The 24,364-nt window shown below is 49.5% G+C and overlaps 1 protein-coding gene across 1 annotated transcript; it reads left to right on the top strand.

The window, feature by feature from the left end:
* The first annotated feature begins 3,772 nt into the window (after positions 1–3,772).
* Ism2 (isthmin 2) lies at positions 3,773–19,956 on the top strand. The gene is given in 7 exon segments (XM_008840315.2): positions 3,773–4,006; positions 13,776–14,018; positions 15,364–15,423; positions 15,426–15,732; positions 17,032–17,172; positions 17,436–17,519; positions 19,402–19,956. Coding segments are annotated over 7 exon segments (1,587 nt in total). The 3' UTR covers positions 19,920–19,956.
* The last annotated feature ends 4,408 nt before the right edge of the window (positions 19,957–24,364 follow it).

Consider the following 24,364-nt stretch of genomic DNA (forward strand, 5'->3'; position numbering starts at 1 on the left):
TTTCAAAAAAGCATAAAAACATGATTTTTCTCACATATACAAAAAAGAACACGTGCAAAAGATCCTAACTCATTAATGAGGAAATGAGGTACTGAAAAGCAGAAATTTACAGGCGAACAATATTATAGAACATGCAAATAAAGGCAGGGCTTCTTCCACACAGGTGGTAGCCAGTTGAACTTCCCAGCACAGGACAAAATTGACTTTTCTATAGGCAAGAGTCATTCTGCTTTGCTGCTCACTACCTGCAACCTCCAGAACAATATAACTCAAAGACAGCGACAGACCAGCATCAGATCAGGTGGAAGGATGGAGGCAGGTGGATCTCTGTGAGTTCAAAGCCAGCCTGGTCTACATAGTGAGTTTCAGGTCAGCTGGGGTTACAGGGAGACCCTGTGGCAAAAGGATCTAATAATAATAACAATAATAATTTTCAAAAAAGCATAAAAACATGATTTTTCTCACATATACAAAAAAGAACACGTGCAAAAGATCCTAACTCATTAATGAGGAAATGAGGTACTGAAAAGCAGAAATTTACAGGCGAACAATATTATAGAACATGCAAATGAAGGCAGGGCTTCTTCCACACAGGTGGTAGCCAGTTGAACTTCCCAGCACAGGACAAAATTGACTTTTCTATAGGCAAGAGTCATTCTGCTTTGCTGCTCACTACCTGCAACCTCCAGAACAATATAACTCAAAGACAGCGACAGACCAGCATCAGATCAGGTGGAAGGATGGAGAGCATACTTTGGCAATGAACAATGTGGGTTTTCCACTGAGACACAATTCTTTTCTCCCTAGAGCACACAGAAAGAAATCAGTCATGGGAAAGTCCTATGTCTCGGCTACAGTGGTCACATGAATGCATAGATTTAAAATTTTTTATGACTGGGCATGGTGGTACACACTTCTAATCCCAGCACTCTGCAGAGACAAGTTGATTTCTGTGAGATCAAGCCAACTTAGTCTACATATCGAGTTCCAGGTCACCTGAGGCTACAGGGAGACCCTGACTATAAAATAAATAAATAAATATTTTTTTTTTTTTTTTTTTTTTTTTTTTTTAGGGCTAGGGCATGGTCGACATAGCCAGCTGGGGCTACAGGAGACCCTGTCTACCACTATGTGGCTTCCAGGGATGGAACTCAGGTGGTTGGTTGTTAGCAAGCACCTTTACTGGCTGAGTCATCTCACTAGCCCACATGAATGTATACATTTGTTAAAACTCACTGACCTATACAGTTAAAATAAATATATTTTATTATATGTAAACTGTACCTCAATGAGGTTGATCAAAATCAGAAAATCTAACCAGTTTCATGGCAGTGGGGGGTGAAGGAATGTGAGAATCAGAGTGGGGACAGCAGGACCTGTTAGGTTTTTAAGGTAGCCCCAGCCAGAAGGAGGGGCTTGAAGTGGAGTGATAGTGATTGACATGAAGACAGGAATGAATGATGAATGGATGGATGGATGAACTCAATATCTTTAAAGCCTGAGTCTAATCTGGTAGAAGGTGTCAAAATATGGCAAAAAGACACATTAGTGTAGATATGAAAGAAATTTTACTAACTTTTTAAATGTAATTAATTTTACGTGTATGCACATATTGCCTGCATGTAGGTAAGTGCACTGGTGTCCTGCAGTGCAATGCCGGCAGAGGAGAAAAGAGGCTGTCGGATCCAGGGTCTTCTGCAAGAACAATCAGTATTAACTGCTGAGCCATCTCTCCAGCCCCGAAATTTTACTAATTAAAAAATCTTGTGAGCCGATTGTGGTGGCACACACCTTTAATCCCAGCACTTGGGAGGCAGAGGCAGGCGGATCTTTGTGAGTTCAAGGCCAGCCTGGTCTACATAGTGAGTTCCAGGACAGCTGGGGCTACAAGGAGACCCTGTCTCAAAAAGCCAAAAAAAAAAAAAATCTTGTGGGGCTGGAGAGATTGCTGTTTTTGCAGAAGACTCGGGTTCAAATGGTTCAAATCCCAGCACCCACATAGCAGCTAACAACCGTCTGTAACTTCAGTTCCTGGGGAGCCAAGGCCCCCTTCTGTCCTCCACAGGCATTGCATGACATGGGTGCACTTATACACATGCAAGCATAACACTCATAAAATAAAAATAAATGATAAAGAGAAAAAATAAAAAGACCTTGCATAGTCTAGCAAATGCAGTGTGATTTAGCAGTTTTCAAAGCTAGGATTCTGTTGGGTAGCATATGAGTACTTACTATGGACCAGGCAGAAGTGCCTGTATCCAACCCTTTTGACCCGATCTCAGACCTAGCCTGAGACCATTCAAAGCCCTGCTGCGTCTTTGTGTCTAAGTCTGGGTCTAAGTACAGGAGTAACTTTAAACAAACTGCACAGCTCCCAAAGTTTGAAACAGACCTGAACAGCTTTGGTTGCGACTGGACTTCGTAGGCATCCTCTCTACTGCCTCCAGGGATCCACACACTGAAACCCCAGGCTTCCTCCTGCGTCTACCTCCGGTGGGCATCTCCCTGATGCATGTTCTCCCCTCTCCCTCCCACCACTGTGCTCATACACCCATTGCCCATTCCTGCTTTTTGCCACAGCTCGGGGGGTTCCAGTAGCTCAGAGGCTGGCCATTACGTTGACCCGCCTGTCCCATTGTGCAATGACACCAGCTGCAGGGCAGGTCCTCTGACCCCTCCGCTCAAGCTCGTGGCCCAGCTGTCCTAGGACTGTGGCATGTTGCCTGTGTCTCAGTCTCCTGATTCTGATAGTTCTGAGAACTGCAACGGAACCGAATGGAGGGATGGCAGTGAGGTCGGGCCCTGGTGCAGGGATGGCAGAAAATGTGGCTGCATCCTGGTGCAGCGAAGGCAGTGTGGCTGGGGTGGTCCTGGTGCGGGGATGGCATGAAATGTGGCTACATCTTGGTGCAGGCATGGCAGTGTGGCCCAGTCTGCAGCACTGTGAACTTGCAAAGCCTCGAGAGGGGCACGTCCAGCTTTCCTTCTCAAGCGAACATACCTGGTTATATTTGCCCACGTTCCGAAGACTCCTGCCGGTCGCCCACTGACCAGCCACAGCACGTCCTGGCCCCAGAGCCTGGACGCGCCGTCAGGGAGCGCGTCCGTGGCGCCACAGCCTCCCCGCCACGCAGGAGTGGCCGCGTGGGGCCGCACAGAGAACGGCAGCAACTTCCCCCCAAACAGGAATTCGCTCGGGGCCGCGACAGCAGCGGCGGCTGGGACTGAGGGCGGGGAGGCGGCCAGATCAAAGTGAGCCTCCCGCCTCAGCGGGGTCTAGTCCGTGCGGCGAGGGGCCCCTCGGGGAGGGCGGGAGACCCCGCGGGCACTGACCCAGCGCGTGGACCCAGGACCTGCCGGCTGCGCGCCCCGCGTGCGCGCCCCCGCCGCCCTCGCGAGGTCCCCCGGCCAGGCCTGTGCAGCAGCCGGCAACCCACCCCCAGCTCCCGAGCAGACCAGGGGGTGCGAGCGCGCTCCGGAGCCAGGCGGCGGCCAGCAGAGCAACCTCGGAGAGAGAGGATGCGGCCACGGCCGGGTCCAGCGCGGCTGCCGCGCGCCCTGATGTTGCTGGCCGCGCTGCTGGCCGCTGGCCGAGGGCTTCCCCTGAGGATGCTGCGGGGTCCCGGGCCCCACAGTCACGCGAGACTGGCGGAGGTGAGTGGCCAGGGCTCTGGGCCGGGACTCAGGACCTAGCCGGCCGGACGCCCCCCGGGCACCGGGCGATGGCCAGGTGCACGGAGCCACCAGAAGTCCGAATTCCCCACGAGTGGCCATGAGCCTGATCGGGCTGCACGCCCAGGCTGGAGAGGAGAAAGTTGACTTTGGTGCTTGCTCTGCAGTGGCCGGGCTTCCTGGGTCCCTCGCTCCCCTTCCCCTCTCTGAGCGAACCTCACCTGCAGCAATCCCACCTGCAGCGGTGCGGTCCTGGTGCGCGCTTCCGGGAGCGGAGCGCTGCCAGGTGGCCAGGGGAGCGTGGAGCCGTGTTGTGCTCTGCAGAGTGGGCCAGGTGATCCCGAGGAGCAGCCCCTTAATTCTAATCAGCCAAGGATTCGAGTCTCCTCCAGTGGGGATTGAGACACGCTGAGATAGGCAGTGGGGTTCTACTCCTTGCTGGATGCAAGGACATTTTCATAAGTCATTTTCACTGGGCATGTGGGTCGGTCTCAGGGCTGTAGGACAGAGAAATGAGGTGGAAGAGTGTTCTGGCTGTGTTAGAAACCATGGTCGGTCAAGTCCTGCTTCAGTCTCTGAGGTTCTGCCGTCCACCCCTCCCGGTTTTTAGTGGGCATCCATTTTTGTCTCCGTGGCGGCATGCTTATATGCACGAGCCAGCCCAGTGGCAGGTGGTCCTGGGTCCATCTATGCTCTGAGCTGTTCAGGATGGAAGCCCTCATTCTCAAGACGAGGGCCCGGGGCTTGCAGGGTGCCAGAGATGGTGAACACAGTCAAAGCTTGGTCCAAGCTGTTAGAACCCAGGCTGCTGGAGCCCTCCAGAGGTTAGGAAGCCTCCTTAAGTTTTTGTCGTATGGCCCTTAGATATCACAAACCATTGTCATCTCTAAGACTTTTTTAAAAAAATTATTTATTTTTATTTTATGTGTGAGTGTATTGCCTGCATGTAGAGGGTGTCAGATCCTCTGGAACTAGAGTGGTTGTTAGCCACCATGTGGGTGCTGGGAATCGAACCCAGAACCTCTGGAAGAGCAGCAAGTGTTCTTAACCGCTGAACCATCTCTCCAGCTCCAAGACTTTTTTCTCCCCAAGTTCCCAGCTTTCCCCCTAATAGGAATGCATCCTAAACATCAAGAGGGCTGGACATGAAACTTCTGTCATTCTGGGTCTTGTAGTTTGTTTTTCTGGGGGCTGCTGTTCTGTGCTTTGTAGGATCCCTACCAGTGTGAAGCCACTGTCATAGACCCAAATGCTGCCAAATGTTTCCTGAGGGACACACATTTACCTGGCCATTGTTGAGAAACAGTGCTGTGGAAAAATTCAGGGGCCCCAGAGCCTGATGTGTTGGTGAACATCTGTAATCCTAGTATTCCGGTGGCTGAGGCAGGAGGATTGTTAGTTTGAGGTCAGTATGACTACAGAGTCCCTGACCAGGCTGGACTGTACAGTTACATCTTGTCTCTAAGGAAAACAAGCAAGCAAACAAACAAACCAAAAAACCCAACCAAACCAAACAGAGGCTTTTGGCTATCCCTACTACTTAACTTGAAAATAATGATAGTGGGGGCTGGAGAGATGGCTCAGCGGTTAAGAACACTGGTTGTTCTTGCAGAAGACCCGGGTTCAAGTCCCAGCACCCACATGGCAGCTGTCTGTAACTCCAGTTCCAGGGTATCTGACAGCCTTTCTTTCTTCCTCGGGCATTGCAGGACACAGGTGGGTGCACTTACCTGCATGCGGGCAATACATGAATACACATAAAACAAGAATAATAAAATATTTGTTGTTGTTGTTTTCTTTTTCTTTTTTTTTTCTTGGTTTTTTGAGACAGGGTCTCCCTGTAGCCCCAGCTGGCCTGGAACTCACTATGTAGACCAGGCTGGCCTTGATCTCACAGAGATCTGCCTCCCTCTGCCTTCCAAGTGCTGGGACTAAAGGCGTGCGCCACCACGCCCAGCTAAGAATAATCAAATATTTTTTAAAGAAAAGAATGATAGTGATGAAATTAAATTGACCTGGCAGGACATGGTGGCACTGAGGAGGCGTTGGCTTGAGGATCATGAGTTCAAGGTCATTCTCAGCCTTATGTCAAGTTGGATGCCAGATTGGCTGCATGAAACTGTCTGAGAAAAACAAAAATAAAGGGGCTGGAGAAATGGCTCAGTTGTTGGGAGCACTGACCACTCTTGCAGAAGATCTGGATTCAAATCCCACCAACCTCATGGTGCCTAACAACCATCCATAGCTCCAGTTTTAGGGAATCCAACACCCTCTTCTGGCCTCCAAGGGCATTGCACGACATGGGTACGCTTACATACATGCAGGCATAACACTTATATACGTAAAATAATAAAGTTTATAAAAAACAAAAATAATAAAAATTAAATTGGCTCTCTTGGCAGAAATAGTTCTTAGTTAATAATTCTTATTTTAGCACTTATTACTTGGTGCTATAATTATTTTTAGTATGTTTTAGTATGAAAGAAGGTCTTCAGAGTTAGAATTGTATCCTTAGCCCCAGGACAGGGTCTGACAGAGCCCTCAAAAATATCTAAACATGCCCAGTATGGTGGTGCACACCTTTAATCCCAGCACTCAGGATCTCTGTGAGTTTGAGGCCAGCCTGGTCTACATAGTGAATTTCAGGCCAGTTGGGGCTACCTAGTGGGACACTGTCTGAAAAACAAATAAACCACACACACACACAAACTAAACACAAATTAGCACCCTGAAAAAAAAATAGACTTGGAACCTAGGGCCTAGGAGTCTGGTCCCAAGGGGTCATTAAACATGTGATTCACCTTATTTATTTTCCTCACACTTACAAGAGGGACTAGCCAGGCATGATTGCCCATACCTGTACCTGTATTCCCAGCACTCAGGAGACAGAGGCAGGGGGATTACCCCAAGTTCAAGGCCAACCTGATTTGCAGAGCAAGTTCTAGGCCAGTCAGGGCTACATAATGAGACTCTTGCAAAAATAGCAAAATAAATAGGTAAAATACTCAAGACAATCCTGCCCCAGTCTCCTGACAGCTGGGATTGCAAGTGTGTGCCCCATACCTGGCTTTGCAAGCCACTGCTGAGAAACCCCACTGTAGACAAATCTAGAGGCCTCTGTGGTTGCTCGTACCTATAATCACAGTATGAAAAGAATTAGGAGCATTGTGAACCAATTGTGTCACTTTTGACTCCAGCAGGCCTGACACTGAGCCTGAGTTTACTCCCACAGTATAATGGGTCTAAAAATTCACTCTGTGAGGCTGGAGAGATGGCTCAGTGATTAAGAGAATTAGCTGTTCTTGCAGAAGACCCAGGTTTGATTCCCAGCACCCACATGGCAACTAACTATAACTCCAGTTCCAGGGTATCTGATGCCCTCTTCTGACCTCTGTGGGCATTGCATGACATGGGTGCACTTATATATACGCAGGCAATACACTTATACACATAAAATAAAAAAATATTTTTTTCTGTGAGCTGGAGCATTGGATGCGGAAGCTCTGGACTTGTGGTAGATGCCATTGTTCCAAGTGGCAGGGGCCAGCTGATGTGTTGAGAGCTAGATAAACATAGTATGACATAGCTCTGCTTGGGATCCCATGGGAATACACATGCCACCCAAACCCCACTGTACCTGGCCTCTTATGTGTATTGTTTTATTCTCGTGAGGGGTATGGAAACGAATGGTGGGTTCAGTAATTAACCCATGCTTAGTGTGTGGGGAGCCAAGAGCCACACTCAACTTTGCTAACTTTGAATCCCTGAGCACCTCACCCTGGCACCCAGAAGCTAGGCAAGCAAGGTGGGGATAAGTGAGGAGAGGAGTAGGGGACATAGTGCTACGGGATGGTGGAATTAGAAGACAGGAAGGAAATGAAAACGGCTCCTCTGGGCTGCCAAGCCTTGCAGGTATTCCCATGGTGAAGGTTCCAGAAGTTTATGAGGGATCTTGTTGCCATGGTAGGAAGCACTTTTGAGAGCTGGGCTGAGAGTGAAGAACTGAGTACAGGGGAAGGATGCAGAGGACTCTGACAAGCCTGCAGTGTCATGTGCTTGCAGGGTGTTTAGTCAGCATCACCATCCTCCTCCACTGTCCATAACTGAAAGCAGAGACAAATGGTGGGGTGGAGGGGGGCTTGGAAGGTCTCAGTCATGAGGTAGGCAGTCCTGAGATGCAGATGCATTCCTGAAGGTTAGTTTTCCGTGCCTGAGGTCTTTCTGTTCTGACTAGTAAGTGTCAGGAAGAGAGTTAGACTCACTCTGTAATGCCAAGCATAGGCCTTGCCTGGTAACCTCCTTCTACAGCTGCTTACCCCTCAAGGCCTTGTTGTCCCTCCAAACCATCCTCTCAGTGAGGAGAACTGAACAGCTAGTTAAGAAGGGAGGGACAAAATGGGGTGGGGGTGGACGCCTGCCTGCTCAGTGAGCCAACCTCTGTGGCTCTCAGTTCCTTACTCTCAGTTGGTCCCTTCACCCCTCTCAATGCTCTTACAAGGATCAAATTGTTCTGGGGATGTATCTCTGTTGGTAGAGTGCTTGCCTGGTATGCACAAAGCACTGGGTTCCATCCCCACCACTGCATAGAAAAAGCTGGACATGGTAGCACGTATCTGTCATCCCAGTGCTCTGGAGAAGGAGGCAGGAGGATCAGAAGTTTAAGGATATTATTGACTACATATCAAGTTTGAGGTTCACCTGGGTGGGCTATATGAGACCCTATCCTCCCCCGTCCCAAATGGATTAAAAGGGACAAGAGTTGTAAAAGAGGGACTGTTCTAATGTTGTAGTGTCTCTTTCATGGAACAGCAGGTGCCAAACCTGAGATACAACCCCTGCCTGACCTGCTGCCTCAGATTCCACTCTCCAGCCTTGGTCGGGTAACCTCAGGCAACTTATTTCCCCTTTCTTTTCCATGGTACAAGAGTTACACTTGAGCTGGGTGTGGTGGTGCACACTTTTAGTCCCAGCACTTGGTAGGCACAGGCAGGCAGATCTCTGTGAGTTCAAGGCCAGCCTGGTCTACATAGTGAGTTCCAGGCCGCTGGGGCTACAGGGAGACCCTGTCTCAAAAAGACCAAAAAAAAAAAAAAAAAAAAAAAAAAGTGACACTAGTACCTGCCCAAAGGATCACTGTAAGGATTCAGAGAGTCCATTCCTGTGGGTGCTGGGCATGTCTGACTGCACAGCTCCAGGCCCTTGGAATCTCAGCGGCAAGAACAGAGCATTAAACCCGAGTAGGCCCTGTGCAGCACACAGGTTGAACATCACAAGGCCTGGCCTGTACTGCAACTCAGTTCTCTGCCAGTGCTGCTCTTGTGATGCTGAGGAGCTCTGAGGTCACCACTGGGTGCCAGGATGGGTGGTAGAACAGTCTGTACTAATCAGGAGGTGAGCTGAGAGGAGAAACCCAGCGCCATGACCCTAGACCCAGCAGAAGGGGAAATTGCTGTGAAGGATGGGTCTCCAGACCTTCCAGAAGGCCAAAGCAAGAAACACACAGAGGGCTCAGAGTGTGTGGGCCTGGGCCTCAGCTGCTGGGAGGAGCAGTGCTGGCTTACACCTGGGACCAGATTCTGGTGTGGAACAAGCTTCTGATGCTGAGGCACAGAGGAGCTAGGTGGGACCCTTAGGCAAATTTGGCATGGGGTAAGGTGGGGAATCAGGATGTTGTTCCTGCCTGGAAGCATGGAGCGGGGGGGGAGAAGAGAGAGGGGGAAAGGGGACCTAGAGGGGCAGGGGCAGAGAGGTGTGACACTGTCTCCCACAATGGAGCTATGTATTTGTACATGTGGATGAGAGAAAGCCCCATGGGAAGTTAGCAGATGGGCAAGGTGGTCTTGTGAGAAAGGATAGATGATTTGTTTGTTGACTCATTTTTTTTTTGAGACAGGGTCTCACTATGTAGCCCTGGCTGGCCTTGAATTCTCAGAGATCCTCTTGTGTCTGCCTCCCAAGTCCTTGGATTAAACCACAGGTTCTATCTGAAAGTACCTTCTGCACAGGCAGGAAGTTGTCAACTTTGTTCCCATGATCGCCAGCTCCTCAGAGCCCAGTGTCCTGTAGGAGCTCAGTAAGCTGAGTGAGCAAATGAACCAGCAACCCTGATAGTTGGAACCTATGGTTGGAGTGAGTGCCAGTCAGTAGGTAAAACCTAGCCCAGGCCTGGGACCTCAGGGACACGCAGAGGTTGGGAATAGGTCAGGACCCCAGTTGCTCTGCTCATATGACTTCCGCACTTTATTGCAGTTGTCAGTGTCAAGGAACCTGAGAGTTTTCACTAGTGGGAAGTCTGCCTAGTGGAACTGGTGGATAGAGACCACAGTTCCTTAGTCGAGGCCCAGGCACTGTCCCAGCTCCTAGAGATGCCAGTTAGGACTGAGCTCCTGCTGCCCACTGTGGTCCCCAGCTCAGTGATGTTCTTTTAGCTGGCTTCCTTCCCCATTCCCACTCCTCCAACCCCTCCTGTGTCTCCCGGGGCCACTTCTACAGGAACCACCTGCATTAGCTTTTCTCCCTTTCCACTCCCAACAGTTCCTCAGCAGGGCAGCCTGGGCAGCTGAGACCTGAGGCCATGAGTACTGGGTACCTGGGAGAGAAGAGGGTGGGGAGGGACAGGAAGGAACATTCTAGGTGCCCAGGGTCTGAGTTGGCCTCTCTGTGGTCCTTGCTCCCATGTTGGGGATGAAGATACAAAGGTCAGAATTCAGACCTCATAGTTTTTTTTCATATTTTATTTATTATTTTATGTGTGTATTGCCTGCATGTAGGTAAGTGCACCCGTGTCGTGCAGTGCCTGCAGAGGACAGAAGAGGCTGTTGGATCTTCTGGAACTGGAGTTCCGGAAAGTTGTTAGCTGCCATGTGGGTGCTGGAATTTGAACCTGTGTCTTCTGCAAGAACAACCAGTGTTCTTAACCGCCGAGCCATCTCTCTAGCCCCAGACCTGGGGGTTTTACACAGTGCTGGTTGCTTCTGAGCTGGAATTCTCAGCAAGGCAGCATCCCTAGCCTCTGTCCACTAGGTGTCACTAGAAACCCTCTGCTGTTGTGACAACCACTGATACCTACCAACTTTGTCAAATGTTCCCAGATGAGAAGCAGTTTCCCCACTGCAGCTCCTGCCTGTAATGAAGATATCCAGACCAACCCTCAAAGCTGCCCAAGACTACCTGTCTGTGACCAAGGCTGCAGCAGAGTGGAACCTCTGAGCAGGGAGTCAGGACAGTCAGGGCCCTGGAGGTGTGGCCAGGAACTGCCCAAAGGCAGCAAGCAGGGTCCTTAGGCCTCCAGGTGCATCAGTGGAGGGGGTCCCCCTTCTACTTCACCCTCCTGTGCCATACCACTTTGACTCAGTGGGAGGCTGCTTACCTACGCTGACAGGGCCCAGAACTGTCCTGGGCTGAGGGTGTTCAGTGCAGCCTTGGTGACAGTGTCTGTCTGTGGACCCCAGAAAGGGACATCAAGGTGGGAGAGACAGATTCTTGTGTTTGTTTGTTGTTTGTTTTAGACAGGGTCTCTCTGTAGCCTCAACTGGCCTGGAACTTGCTATGGAAACCAGGCTGGCCTTGATCTCACAGGGATCTCCCTGCCTCTGCCTCCTGAGTGCTGGGATTAAAGATGTGCAGAGACAGTCTCTGGACTTCTTATTTCAATTTTGCAAAAGAAGTAGTGAGAGAAAATCTAGACTGATTAAGCATCTAGTTTGAGACGGGGACAGGAGGCTGGAGAGATGGCTCAGTGGTTAAGAGCACTGGTTGCTATTCCAGAGAACCCAGGTTTGGTTCCCAGCATCCATGTGATGGCTAACAACTGTCTATTCTTTTTTTTTAAAGTATTTTATTATTTTTATTTGTGTGAGTGTATTACCTGCATGTAGATAAGTGCACCCGTGTCGTGCAATGCCTGCGGAGGACAGAAGAGGCTGTCAGATCCCCTGGAACTGGAGCTACGGACAGTTGTTAGCTGCCATGTGGGTGCTGGGATTCAAACTTGGGTCTTCTGCAAGAACATCCAGTGTTCTTAACCGCTGAGCCATCTCTCCAGCCCCCAACTGTCTATTCTTTAGCCTCTGTGGGTATTGCACACATGGATATACTTATATACATGCAGGCAAAATACTCATATATATAAAATAAAATAAATAAAATAATTTAAGAGAAGATGACAGACTGTAAATAGTCTCACCTGTAGTCATACAGCATGATGATGAAGAGCGTGGGCCCAGACTGCCTAGTTCAAATCCTGCCTTCACCACTACACATCTGTGTGATATCAGGAGGTTACCTTGCCTTCTCTGTACCTTAGTTGCTATTGTCTTGAAAACCAGAATGAAAACTAGTACCTACATGTGAGTGCTGCTGGTGAATGCACTGAGTGACAAAGTATTCAGGTGGCAGAGTCCTCAGCTAGCAAACATGATGCCCTGGCTTCCATCCCCAGCACGACAGAAAACCAGGTATGGTGGCACACACCTGAAATGCCAGCACTTGGGAGGTGGAGGCAGGAAGGTCAGGAGTTCAAGGTAATCTTCCACTACATATTGAGTTCAAGCCAGCTTCAGCTAATAGAAGTAGGTAGTGGACATAGACTCCCCAGTGCCCACCATCTGATGTGAATGCTGAGCAGGAGCTAGGGACAGCCAGGGGCTCCTTTCCCATACCATCTCAGCTGATGAAGGATAGTCCTGGCTTGGGTGCCATGGCAGCAACTAGTGGAGGGGACAAACTCACCAACAGACAGCCACCTCAGTAGCCCAGGAGAGGAGAGAGGATGTCAAGGAATCTGCCCCTGAGTGGATGCTATGGGCAGGGCCAGGTGCCTAGGGCACACTGAGGACAAGCGACCAGGCCTACTGCCTACTCCCCAGTAAGACCAGGCCTTTTCCCAGGGATCTTCCTACTCTAACTTGGGGGCATGTGGAGTAGGTAGGAATGAGGATCTGGGGTCGTGGGACTGCAAATAGCACTTTGGAGCACTGTCTTGAGTAGCTTTACTCTTCCTGGGCCTCAGTTTCTTCACAAGATGAGAAGGTTGGGTTGCATGGTCTGTGTCTGCCTCATGTTGGCCTCTGATGTCAAATGCTTTGTGGGCTGACAAGATGGCTTAGCAGGTCAGGGCACATTTACCAAGCCTGATGACCTGGGTTTGATCCCCAGAATCCACGTGGTAGAAGGAGAGAACCATCTCCTGTAAGTTGTCCTCCAACTTCCATATGTGCAATGTCTGAAGGTGCTTTTTATCGCTACAGGTGTGCTGGTAAATATCCTGTAATACACAGGACAGCCCCCCACAACAAAGAATTATCCTTCTCAATCATTAGTTATATCAGCAAACCCTGCTTTAGGCCAGACATAGCTCAGTGGGTGAAAATGCCTGTCACCAAGTCTGAAGACCTGAGTTCGATCTCTGGGACATACATTGCATAAGGAGAGAACTGACTCCTGAAAGTTGTCCTCTCATCTCCACACATGTGCTCATGCGTTCATATACACTAAATGATTATTTTTAAAAAGAGTCTTTTTGCTGGGCTTGGTGGTACATGCCTTTGATTCCTGCACTCAGGAGGCAGAAGCAGGTGGATCCCTGTGAGTTCAAGGCTAGCCTGGTCTACATAGCAAGTTCCAAGCCAGCTGAGGCTACAGGGAGACCCTGCCTCAAACAGCAAATGAAATAATAAATAAATAAGTAAATTCCAGAGGGATTGCTTTCAAATGTAGGCACATGTTGACAAGGTTAAGTGCTGTGGATAAGGCCATGTATTCAATTAATCTGTGCTGGCCATAGAAAAAAAGCAAGTTCCCATTTTCAAAATGAATTAAATACTGAAAGTGCCTGTCAATAAACATGACCAATGAGAAGATCTTATACTTTCACACAGCAAGCTTTGTTGATACTGTTCATTATCTGCCAAGCTGTATTCCACTGGTCCACTGGGGTCATAAATGTTACACATGCATACACCCACACACTCCAGATGCACTAAGTCACAGGTAAATGTGTGATACAGTCAGGCCCCAGGGCTCCTGTCTCCTCTGCCCAGCTTTTTTTTGGTCTACATAGGATAGACCATGATCTCAGTCATCTGCCTTCCCTCTCACCCTAGGCCTCACCTGTTCCAGATCCCAGCTCTCCTGGAGAGAGGGAGGCAACATCAGGGTTCCCTGGAGTCCACTCACAGGCAGAACCATGTCAGTCCAGGTGCCAGACCCTCCCTGAGCCAGCAGCTCTGCCTCCAGGCACGGCCACCCCTCCTGGGACCCTGGAACAGACTCCCTTGCTGCTGGAGTTGCAGAAGCTGCCAGGATTGGCCAACACTGACTTGAGTGCCCCTAATCCCAGTATCCAGGTGAGACTACAGAGGGATTTTATTGGTCCAGGGGACCTCTAGAGAGGTGCTAGGATGGTGACTCGGCCCCATCCTCATTCCTCAGCTGGCTGTGTGCTCCCTGAGCTTCTGTGGAAAGAGCACATGTTACTCCACCTATCAGAGAGTCTGTTGGTTCTGGAGCTTTGTCCCCTGATGTAGCAGGGATCAAAGGCACCAAACTGACAGGGTATTCTAAGGATTGAGTAACTGGACCTTCACTACAGGGGATCCTGGAATGTGGTGGAGGCCTGCCTCAGCCTCTGACTACAAGCAGGAAAGAGGCTCAGTTCAGAATAGGATAGGATGGGGCATCCTTGGTCTCCAAGAAAGAAAGACAGAAATCCAGTGGTGTCCTGCACTGACTGGCTGAATTGCCAAGGATAGCAGAAAGCTTTCACCAAAAAGATTGAAAAAGCATAGAACAGTCTACAATTGTTTTAAAATCTCCTATAGATGATAGATAAATAGATAGATAGATAGATAGATAGATAGATGATAGATAGATGTAGATAAACATGCACACATACATACAAAAAATTCAAAGTATGTCTGTGATAGATTACAGTTGATACTTTACTTTTTTAGTTTCTTTTTATTTTTCTGTTTTCCCTTCAAATTTTGTTCTCTGACCTCCCATCATTTGACAGTGTCCAAGAATAATGGATTTATTTATTTACATACATTTATTTATTTATTTATTTATTTATTTATTTATTTATTTATTTATTGGTATTTTTGAAACAGGTCTCCCTGTAGCCCCAGCTGGCCTGGAACTTGCTCTGTAGACCAGGCTGGCCTTGAACTCACAGAGATCCGCCTGCCTCTGCCTCCCAAGTGCTGTGACTACAGGTGTGTGTGCCACCACACCCTATGGAGGAGGAAGGGGGAGGAGGAGGAGGAGGAGGTTGTTTTTAAAGTTCACTTTCATGGCAGTGCTTTCATTTTACGTGATTAGTGAGATTGGAGCGCTTCTGAGGGTGACCTGAGGACCTGATGTTGGACATGCTTATCAAACCCTGCTATGGGCTATTCCTGGTCACTGAGGCCAGGCAGCCCATGTGTGGTGGAAGCAAAATTCAAAACAGCTTCTCCTAAATTACTGGGTCTCAGCTTTGGTACCTGCTGACTTTGCCTCAGCACAGTTACATCCAAGTGATTCTGACATGCGGAAAGTCTTATCCTGTGCCCTCTGTTCCCTGAGAGGCCCAGGTCAGGGAGGGAAGATAGCAGGGTGACTGGGCTGGGTTTAGCTTATGGCTCCAACCCATCTTCTCCCCTCCAGAGCCCTGCTCTGACCCACCTTCCCTGCCATATCCTTCCACAGGTGACCATCGAGGTGGTACAAGACCCCCAGGCTGAGGTAGAGATAGACCTGCTTACTGAGCCCAGCCCAGCAATCTCTGGCCCCTGGGCACCCCTAGCTGGCTGTCCAACAAGGAGCTCTTCTGGCCACTCTTCTGGAGATATCAGGAGGGTAAAGAAGGGGGCACCAGCCTCAAGGGCACAACAGGAGAAGAGGAGGAGGCAGAAGAAGAGAAGGAGGATTATACTGCAGAGTACAGTGAAGGTCAGGACCAAGAGGGTGATGAAGAGGATGAGGAGGAAGAGCCTTGGTCTGGTGGGGCCACAGACAGCTGGAACCAGAGCTGGCTGGGCCCCCAGAACTGGGACTTCGAGGATTCAAACAGCCATGGTGAGCGTCCTGGCTTGGCATCCCTATCTGCTGCCCTGCTAGGTCCTGAGTGGAAACAAGGGGTGTGTGTGTATGTGTGTGCGTGTGTGTGGAGGGGGTTGCTCCCAGGCAGAGAGAGCTGGGCAAGCTAGGAGCCTAGTCCTGTGCAGACACCGTTATCAGCTCAAAAGTGATACTGCCTGCAGCTTACAAGGTTGGGTTTCTTTTCAGCAATATTTGACTTTCACAGTGTCCTGAGATCCTCTAAGAAAAAGATATTTAACTGTATAAATATTTCATATTTATTGCTTTCCTTCTTTTGAGACAGGATCGCCCTGTAGCTCCAGCTGACCTGGAACTTGCTATGTAGAGACCAGACTGGACTTGAACTCAGAGATCTGCCTGCCACCACGCCTAGCTTATTTATTGTTTTTTAAAAAAGCTGAAAAAAAATATTGAAAGTCTTAACACAGTGGACCTCATTTTAGATTGTGGAGGACCATTTTTATGCTTCTTGTTTCCTCTGGGTGCAGTTGCATTCACTTTCCCCACAGCCCTGGGATCTTGTCACCAGATTAAGGCACCAGGGATTAAGATTAAGTCATGAGGCGCTCTTCCCAGTTTCCCAAACTAATGTAAACAGACCCAGGCCTATCAGCTTTTCTCCCATTCATTGTTCTGAAACTCTTGGTGTCAGCTGGCCTGCTGTGACCTGCCTGCTGGAAGCCAGGAGTGAACTGGTGTGCCAGGCCTGTGGGCCCAAGTGTTTGAGCATCCTCAGATCAGGATCAGGGAAATCTTTAATAAACCCAGAACAAGGAAAGTATTTCCACCTTTGATTTATTACTATTATTATTATTATTATTATAGAGTCTCCTGTAGCACAAACTGGCCTCAAACTTACCATGTAGCCAAAGATGACCTTGAATTTCTGATCCTCCTACCCCTACATCCCCAGTGCTAGGATTACAGGTATTCACCACTGTATATGTGGTGCTGGGATTTGAACTAGGGCTGCTTCATGTTAAACAAACTCTAACTCTTCATTTTGATGGACCTAAAGACTCTCAGAAATGTAAGGGGACTTTCCCAAGCTCAAACTGATAGTGGGTCAGGTGGCTTCCAGCCCCAGGTATCTTTCCTTATTCATCCTTATGCTAACATAGGAAGTGGCTAGAGTTTGTACTGTCTGCATAGGGCCTCCTGATGCATTTGCACTGGTTACTCACTGGCAAGGGATAAAGGCGTGATTTTTGCTAATTTGCCCCAGTGTGTCCTGGGGCCTGAGTGTACTCATCCTGGCCCCCTGCCTTGACCCAGACTATGAGCTTCAGGAGGAGTGGAGCTCCTTGTCTCCCTGCAGTGGGAGTTGCAGCAGCGGCAGCCAGCGGAGAACTCGGACCTGCGGCTATGCCTGCACTGCCACTGAGTCCCGGGTCTGTGACCTGCCCCCCTGTCCTGGTGAGATGAGCTCCAGTCCCTGCATGGGAGTAGCTAATATGGCTCAGGCTCTGGGCTTAGGTCCCCTGGGAATGTGAAAATGGGGTGAGTGTAGGAGGGAGGGTTTGGGAGAGGGGTATAGGAAGCTCACAAATATGGTGGTCCTGTCTCAGGCCCTTCCCAGCTGCTGTGGGCAATGAGAGCCTAGTAAGGGCTGGGCTTCCCCATCAGGAGCACAGAGGTGCCCTGGGGCGCCACCAGCCTGGCCTCCTCTCTTCCCAAAGGCACCGAGGACAAGCACACCTTGGGCTTCCCTGCTGAAGGGTGGCAGCCTCTAGCCCACAATGCTACAGATATGCTTGATCCAGGTCAGTGGTGGGCTAGACCTTGCTGCTGGGGGTTTGGGGAGCCCCTCTCTTGGGAGGCAGGGCATCACTGCACAGCAGGAGTCACTGAGCCCATCTTTCTGAGGGAGGGCTTATAGGTCCTGCCAGGCCTGGTGGCCTTGCCTAGCTCTAGGTTCCTACCAGGAAAGGGGTCTTGATGGGTACCACAGAGTTAGGAGATGATGTGGGGGTGGTAGGACTTCCTTTCTTGGTCACTCTTTGGAGGTCCCTTACTGGCTCTGTCTGGGGAAGTGCCTGCCATAATAGGCTGGGTTCAGAAGCCCAGGGCTGCTCACTGCAGGCCCCAGAGTGTGGGCTATGGTTTGCCAGTAACATTCCTTGTCCGTGTCCCTAGACCTCATGTGCCCTCCTAGAAGGTGTTGCTAAGAATAAGCTCTGAAAAGTGAAATGGAAGCTTCCTGAGCCTTTGTCATACACTGAGATTTGAACCCATGTTCAAATCCTGGAGAAGGCCCAGCACTTTTCCTCAAAGAGCTCAGGTCTCAATGGGGACACATGGTCTGCATGAGCACAGCACTCCAAAGCAGGCCCTGAAGGTCTGACAGGCCAAAGGAAGGGGCAGTTTGTTCTTTGTGGCCAGAATCTGAGGTCACATTTTTTCAGGAAGAAAGGAGGAGGCAACAGAGATCAGGAGCCATAGGAGGCTCAAAAGAGCTGAGCAATTCACCAAAGACCCCTGGTCTAAGAAAGGTAGTTAAGAAAAATGGTACCACACTAGGGAGGCAGAGGTGAGATTAGGAGTTCAAGGCTAGCTAGCCTTGGCTACACAAGACCTTGTCTTAAAAAAAGGAGAGTTTCTAGGTGTGGTGGCACATGCCTTTAAGACCAGCACTTGGGAGGCAGAGGCAGGTGGATCTCTGTAGACTGAGGCCAGTCTGGTCTACATAGTGAGTTCCAGGGCAGCTGGAATTCAGAGAAAACTACAGAAAGACCCTGTTAAAAAGAGAGAGGAAGGGGCTGGAAAGATAGCTCAGTGGTTAAGAGTAGGTGATGCTTTTGCAGAGGATCTGAGTTTGGTTCCTAGCTCCCACATCGGGCAGTTCACAACTGCCTGTAACTCCAGCCCCAGGGGATCTGATGCTTTTGGCCTCGGCTGGCACCTGCCCTCATGAGCACATACCTACACTCATATGTACACACATATACATAATTCAAAAGAAAATATTTCTTCACAAAGGAGAGGGGGAGAGGAAGAGAGGAGAGAGGAGAAAGAGAGAGGAAAAATAGAGGAAAGAGAGAAAGGAAAGAGAGGAGAGAGCACAAACAGCCGTTCCTGGCTGGAGATGTAGTTCAGTTGATAGAAAGCTTGCCTAGCATGCATGGAGCCCTGGGTTCAATCCCAGCAAGGTATAAATCCCAGAGTGATAGTTCATGCCTATAATCTCTGGACTTGGGAGGGGGAGGCAGGGGAATCAGAAGTTCAAAGTTCCTCAGCTACATAGTAAGTTTAAGGCCAACCTAGGATACATGAGACCCTGTCTCAAAGAATAAAAACCACAAACTTTTGTGCCTTCCCTGTCCCCACTTATCCAAGCCCTTTCCTGTGATCCCAGGCTTTTTATCACAGTGCACCTAAGAAGATGATGCCCAGCAGGGGGACTGCCAGCCCAAACCCAGTGTCCCTTCTGAGCCACAGCCTCTTGCTTCAGGCACTTGGGTGGTATGGGGGCGGTCACCCTTATCTGCCCCGTAGCTTTCTTGAGTCTTTTCACCTCTGCTCTAAAAACCCCTGTAAGCCATGCTTGGTCTGGGACTGCCTCTTCCCATCACCAACCTTCTCCCTCTGGTGGGACTCGCAGGCACTCTGACCAGCTGCCCTCCTGTACTTCCTTGCCCTCTGCAGATGTGGACAGCTGTGAGAAGTGGCTGAACTGCAAGAGTGACTTCCTAGCCAAGTACCTGAGCCAGGTGCTGCGAGATCTCCCCAGCTGCCCATGTGCATACCCACTGGAGGCTGTGTACAGTGCTGTGAGCCTGCAGGATGAAAACCAGGGCCGCAGTTTCCAGTGGCGGGATGCCAGTGGCCCCCGGGAGCACCTGGACGTCTACCAGCCCACTGCAGGCTTCTGCCTACGCTCCATGTTGTCAGGTGAGAGCAGCACGCTGGCTGCTCAGCACTGCTGTTACGATGAAGGCAGCAGGTTGCTGACCCGTGGCAAAGGGGCCGGGGCTCCTGATCTGGTTAGCACTGACTTTTCACCTGAGCTGCACTTCAAAGTGGACACACTGCCCTGGATCCTGTGTAAGGGGGACTGGAGCCGCTACCACACTGTGCGACCCCCCAACAATGGCCGGGCCTGTGTCGACAACCCTCCAGAGGAGGAGTACTTGGCCCAACTTCAGGAGGCCAAAGAATACTGATGATGGTCTGGAGAATGAACTTTGTGCCCTTCACCCTGCCCTGGCCCAGACTGGGCAAGTGTTCGGGTTTACCCGAGAGGCCATCTGGTTTGCATGTGTCCGGAACGCAGGTGAGCCCCAGGTATCTGGGGATTGCCCAGATTGGAGGGTGTGTCAGGTGCATGTCTCCTGGAGTGTATTGGGAATGTGTTATTCTCTGTATCTCTGCAGGGCAGAAGCTGTCCAGTTTGGCCACAAGCTCTTCTCCCTTTCCTGCAGAGGGAGGCCCTTCTGCCTTGGCTTTGCTCAGGGTTGAACCAGATATTCCAGATGCGTCCCAATTCCCAGGACTTGCTATGAATCCTTCAGCTCCCTCTCCATGGCCAGCTGAAGAGAAGCATGGGGTGGGGGGCAAGAAGGGTTAGTCCTTTCATCTCATCCTGCAGCTGTTATTTGCTGGGCTGGCAAGAACCAGGGTGACCACCCCTCCTGTCTCTGGATGGTGCACAGCCTCTCTTGCCCTGTCCCCTGCTGTGAGACCATCAGTGGACTTGAGAGGACAGCTAGGCTGAGATTGACTCCAGCAGAGGACCTCCAGCTGCTTCTGGTCTTTTCCTTTGTTCAGCCCTCAGATAGGAGGAGTGTGCAGGTTGCCACTGCTTGGTCACAGCAGCCAGGCTTGGAATGGGCTTAGAAATAGGGGTGGGCTCAGGAGGGTGTCATGTGCCTGAAGTGACTGTTACCCAGAAATGTGGCAGGGCAAAATGTTCCAATGTGTGATGTGGGCCACTGCTGTGCTATGAGTAACCAAACCGATGAGCCTCTTTGAGCTCCCACATGCCACTGAATGTACTGGACTGATGGAGTTGGGAGGAGATGTGTGTATTGGCTCACAGCAGACCTGTGCCTCTTCCCAGCCACCTCTCATCTCCCTGCCCCCCTCACCCCCAACTACATTCATACCTTATCTGGAGTTGAAATGTTGAAGAGTCAATGTTTTTCTCTGTTCATAAGTCCTCCAAAATATTAGGGACTTGAATCCTAGTCCCTTCCACAGCTGCCCTGAAGCTCTCTGGGATCCTCAGCAATAAAGTACTTTATTTTCATATTCCGTCTGATATGGGATTTGGGGCCTGGCAGAGCAGAGGGACAGATCACAATCAAGGTCAAGCTCCCATAAGTTGTACTTGTGATCACCAAGCCCACAGACCCCCTCATTTCCTTTTTCTGAACCAGCTACCCCACAGGGCTTCTGGGACACAGGGGCTGGACCACAACCATCAGTTTTCCCTGCTCACACTCAGAAAGGGCCTTGCCTTTAGCCTGACTAGCTGGCTAGACCTCAGAGGCATAGAACTCTGAATTTAAGTAACAAGATAAACTGCATATTCTCCACAAGGAAGTAGTCCCACTTCTCTAAGTAATTGGCTTGGAGGGGATCTGACCAGATGTCTGGAGGACCACATGAAATAAAAGGTGCACCTGTGCTCTCCTTTATCCAACTGTGTCATCCCAGACATTAGGGGAAGGACAGAGATATGTCAGGACATGTCTTAATCTGGGTTTCAACAATAGCCTAAATATATTTTGGTACAAATAGAATATTAGTGGGTCAGAGAAGGTGAGCTCTCAATTCACAAGGTGGGGCCAGGTTCACTCCTTTTGCCTGATCTAGTTCAATAATAACACAGGTACCAGACATGGTGGGACATGCCTATAATCTTAACCTTTGGAAGGCTGAGGCAGGAGGGTTGTGAGTTTTTAACCAGCTCCTTCCCTGAAGGTCAAAGTAACTTGACAACTGTCTGTAGACCAGATGACCTCAGAAGTATGGAGACATTGGCCCATCATGTTCTAATAAAATGAAATTCCTTTAGGGACCATTGGTAAATCCACTACTCTGCAGGGAGATTGGAGTTTGTCATGAAGAAGGTTATTGCTGTTGGTAACTCCAGAGCCTGAAGGGACTAGGGGGCAGAATGCACCTGTGCTTCGAGGATCTCCCAGGTTCATGATCCTCCCGCGGGGAGATATGGCCTCCAGGCTGGATATACTGCTTGGAAGCAGGCTCAGGAGGACCAGGGAGCGAGCAGACCAGGTGAGAGAGGTAGACAGAAGGGACCTGAGAGCAGCTTGCATTACACAGTGAGACTGTCTTAAATAAAGCAACAGAACTTTGTTTATATATACATAGCTCAGTGGTAGAGTACATGCCTAGCATATATGAGACCCTGGGTTCAATCCCCGGTAACAAATATGGGGGGCGGGGGCATGTTTTATCTTTTTTTTTTTTCTTTTTTTTTTTTTTTTTCTGTTTTTTTTTTTTAATTTATTTTAGACTAGAGTCTCTCTGGGTTGTCTAGGTTGGCCTCTTGACTCCTGAGCTCAAATGATCCTGTCTCAGTCTCCCAAGTAGCTGGGACTACAGGCATGCACTACCACATTCTACTTGTTTTAATTAACTTTCAGCAGAAAATTTTAAATTTTATTTATTTTTTAATTTTTTTTATTGTTTTTTATTTTTTATTTTTGTCTTTTTGAGACAGGCTCTCCCTGTAGCCCCAGCTGTCCTGGAACTCACTATGTAGACCAGGCTGGCCTTGAACTCACAGAGATCCACCTGCCTCTGCCTCCCAAGTGCTGGGATTAAAGGCGTGTGGCACCATGCCAGGCCTATTTTTTTAATTTTATGTGTATGTGTGTATTGCCTGCATGTAGATAAGTGCACCTGTGTTGCGCAATGCCTTCGGAGGTCAGAAGAGGCTGTTGGATCCCCTGGGACTGGAGTTACAGATAGTTGTTAGCTGCCATATGGGTGCTGGGATTCGAACTTGGGTCTTCTCCAAGAACAACCAGTGTTCTTAACCGCTGAGCCATCTCTCCAGCCCCCTTAGCAGAAAATTTTAAAAATAAAGTAGAAACATCCTGGAGACTCTTCAGAAGCAGAGTTCCCCTCCTTTCTAATAGATCTTATTCTGGGACTTAAACACATGGTCTAAATTTAACCAATACCTAATGGTTGCCTATTGCCCAAACTGATTTTAAGCGGCCCCATTTAAAATGTGTAATCTAAGTGCTGCACTAAACTGCTACCATGCCAGGCCACAGGTGAGCGAAACTAAAGAGGGGTGGTTAGGAGTGGGGGTGGGAGCAGGTCAGCTATGAAATAGTGTTTATTCAAGTTATGCAAAGGAGAAAGAGACCCTGTGCAGGTGGCTGCAGGCTTAGGAACACCTGTGTGGGAGAAGCACGAATGGAGGGTCATTGAACCTGGAAAAGGGAGGGTTTAGGAGTAGATAGTATCGGATCCTTGAAATCAGAGGGCCTCACCTCCCCAACAGGACCTAGTGTCATTCACCCATCTGACTCAACCAGCATGAGTGCACCCAGCATGAATACCACCTCTGTGAACACCACTGCTGTTTCTACTTAAATGGCGGCTCCAGCCACCCAGGTGTTTTCCCACCTTCCCTCTCTGGCTTTCTTCATACAGGCCCCCAGGCTAGGCAAGACTGATCAAATTGAAAACCAATAGCACAAACCTGCCAGAGCCTGCTGACCTGTGTCCTGCAAAATGGGATGTTTCTGGTTCCCCTCTACTCAAGAAAGGGCTGTGATATGCTTCTTTGCTCCATCACTGTTAGATTTTCCTCACGCTGGAGTGTTTCTGAAAATGCAACCCTGGTATCAGTCATTTGGGATACTAAGATGCAAGAGCATGAGACACATGTCCACATTTAATAAGAATCTCTGTAGGGGTGAGGTCTGTGCTCAAGAGGGTCCCCTAGATGGCCGAGGCATGAACCATTGTGAGGTATGCAATTTGAACTAAACCAGTGTTTCACAGTATCCGTTTTGATTTTAAGGGGAAATACCTGGGGGTGGTTGGGAGTTCCAGAAATAGGCAGGTACTAAACACCATCAGGTGCTGCCAGTGCTGTGAAAGAATTTCTTTTTTTGTTTGAAACAGGGTCTCATTTTGTAGCTCAGGCTAACCTGGTACTTACTATATAGACCAGACTGGCCGAGAATTTGTGGTAATCTTCCTGCCTCTGCCTCTTGGGTGCTGGGATTACAGGTGTGTACCACCACACCACAATGCATATATCACCCTGTTATACCCATTTTATAGATAAGTCCGTTTCTACTTCAGCATGTTGGGCTCTGATGGCTAACTGAAATGTTATCAGTGAGATGGCAATGAAGGGGGATACAAAGGTCACAGGACAGGCACTCCAGGTACCAGACACTTAAAAATACTCCAAGCAGCTGGGCGTGGTGGCACATGCCTGGAGTCCCAGCACCTGGGAGGCAGAGGCAGGCGGATATCTGAGTTCAAGGCCAGCCTGGTCTACATAGTGAGTTCCAGGACAGCTGGGGCTACAGGGAGACCCTGTCTCAAAAAGACAAAAAAAAACAACCCAAAAAACAAAAAAACTCCAAGCATCACTGGGGAGTTTACTGAT

The sequence above is a fragment of the Nannospalax galili genome, unplaced genomic scaffold (genome assembly GCF_000622305.1).
Source record: "Nannospalax galili isolate Female #2095 unplaced genomic scaffold, S.galili_v1.0 scaffold330, whole genome shotgun sequence".
Classification (NCBI taxonomy): domain Eukaryota; kingdom Metazoa; phylum Chordata; class Mammalia; order Rodentia; family Spalacidae; genus Nannospalax; species Nannospalax galili.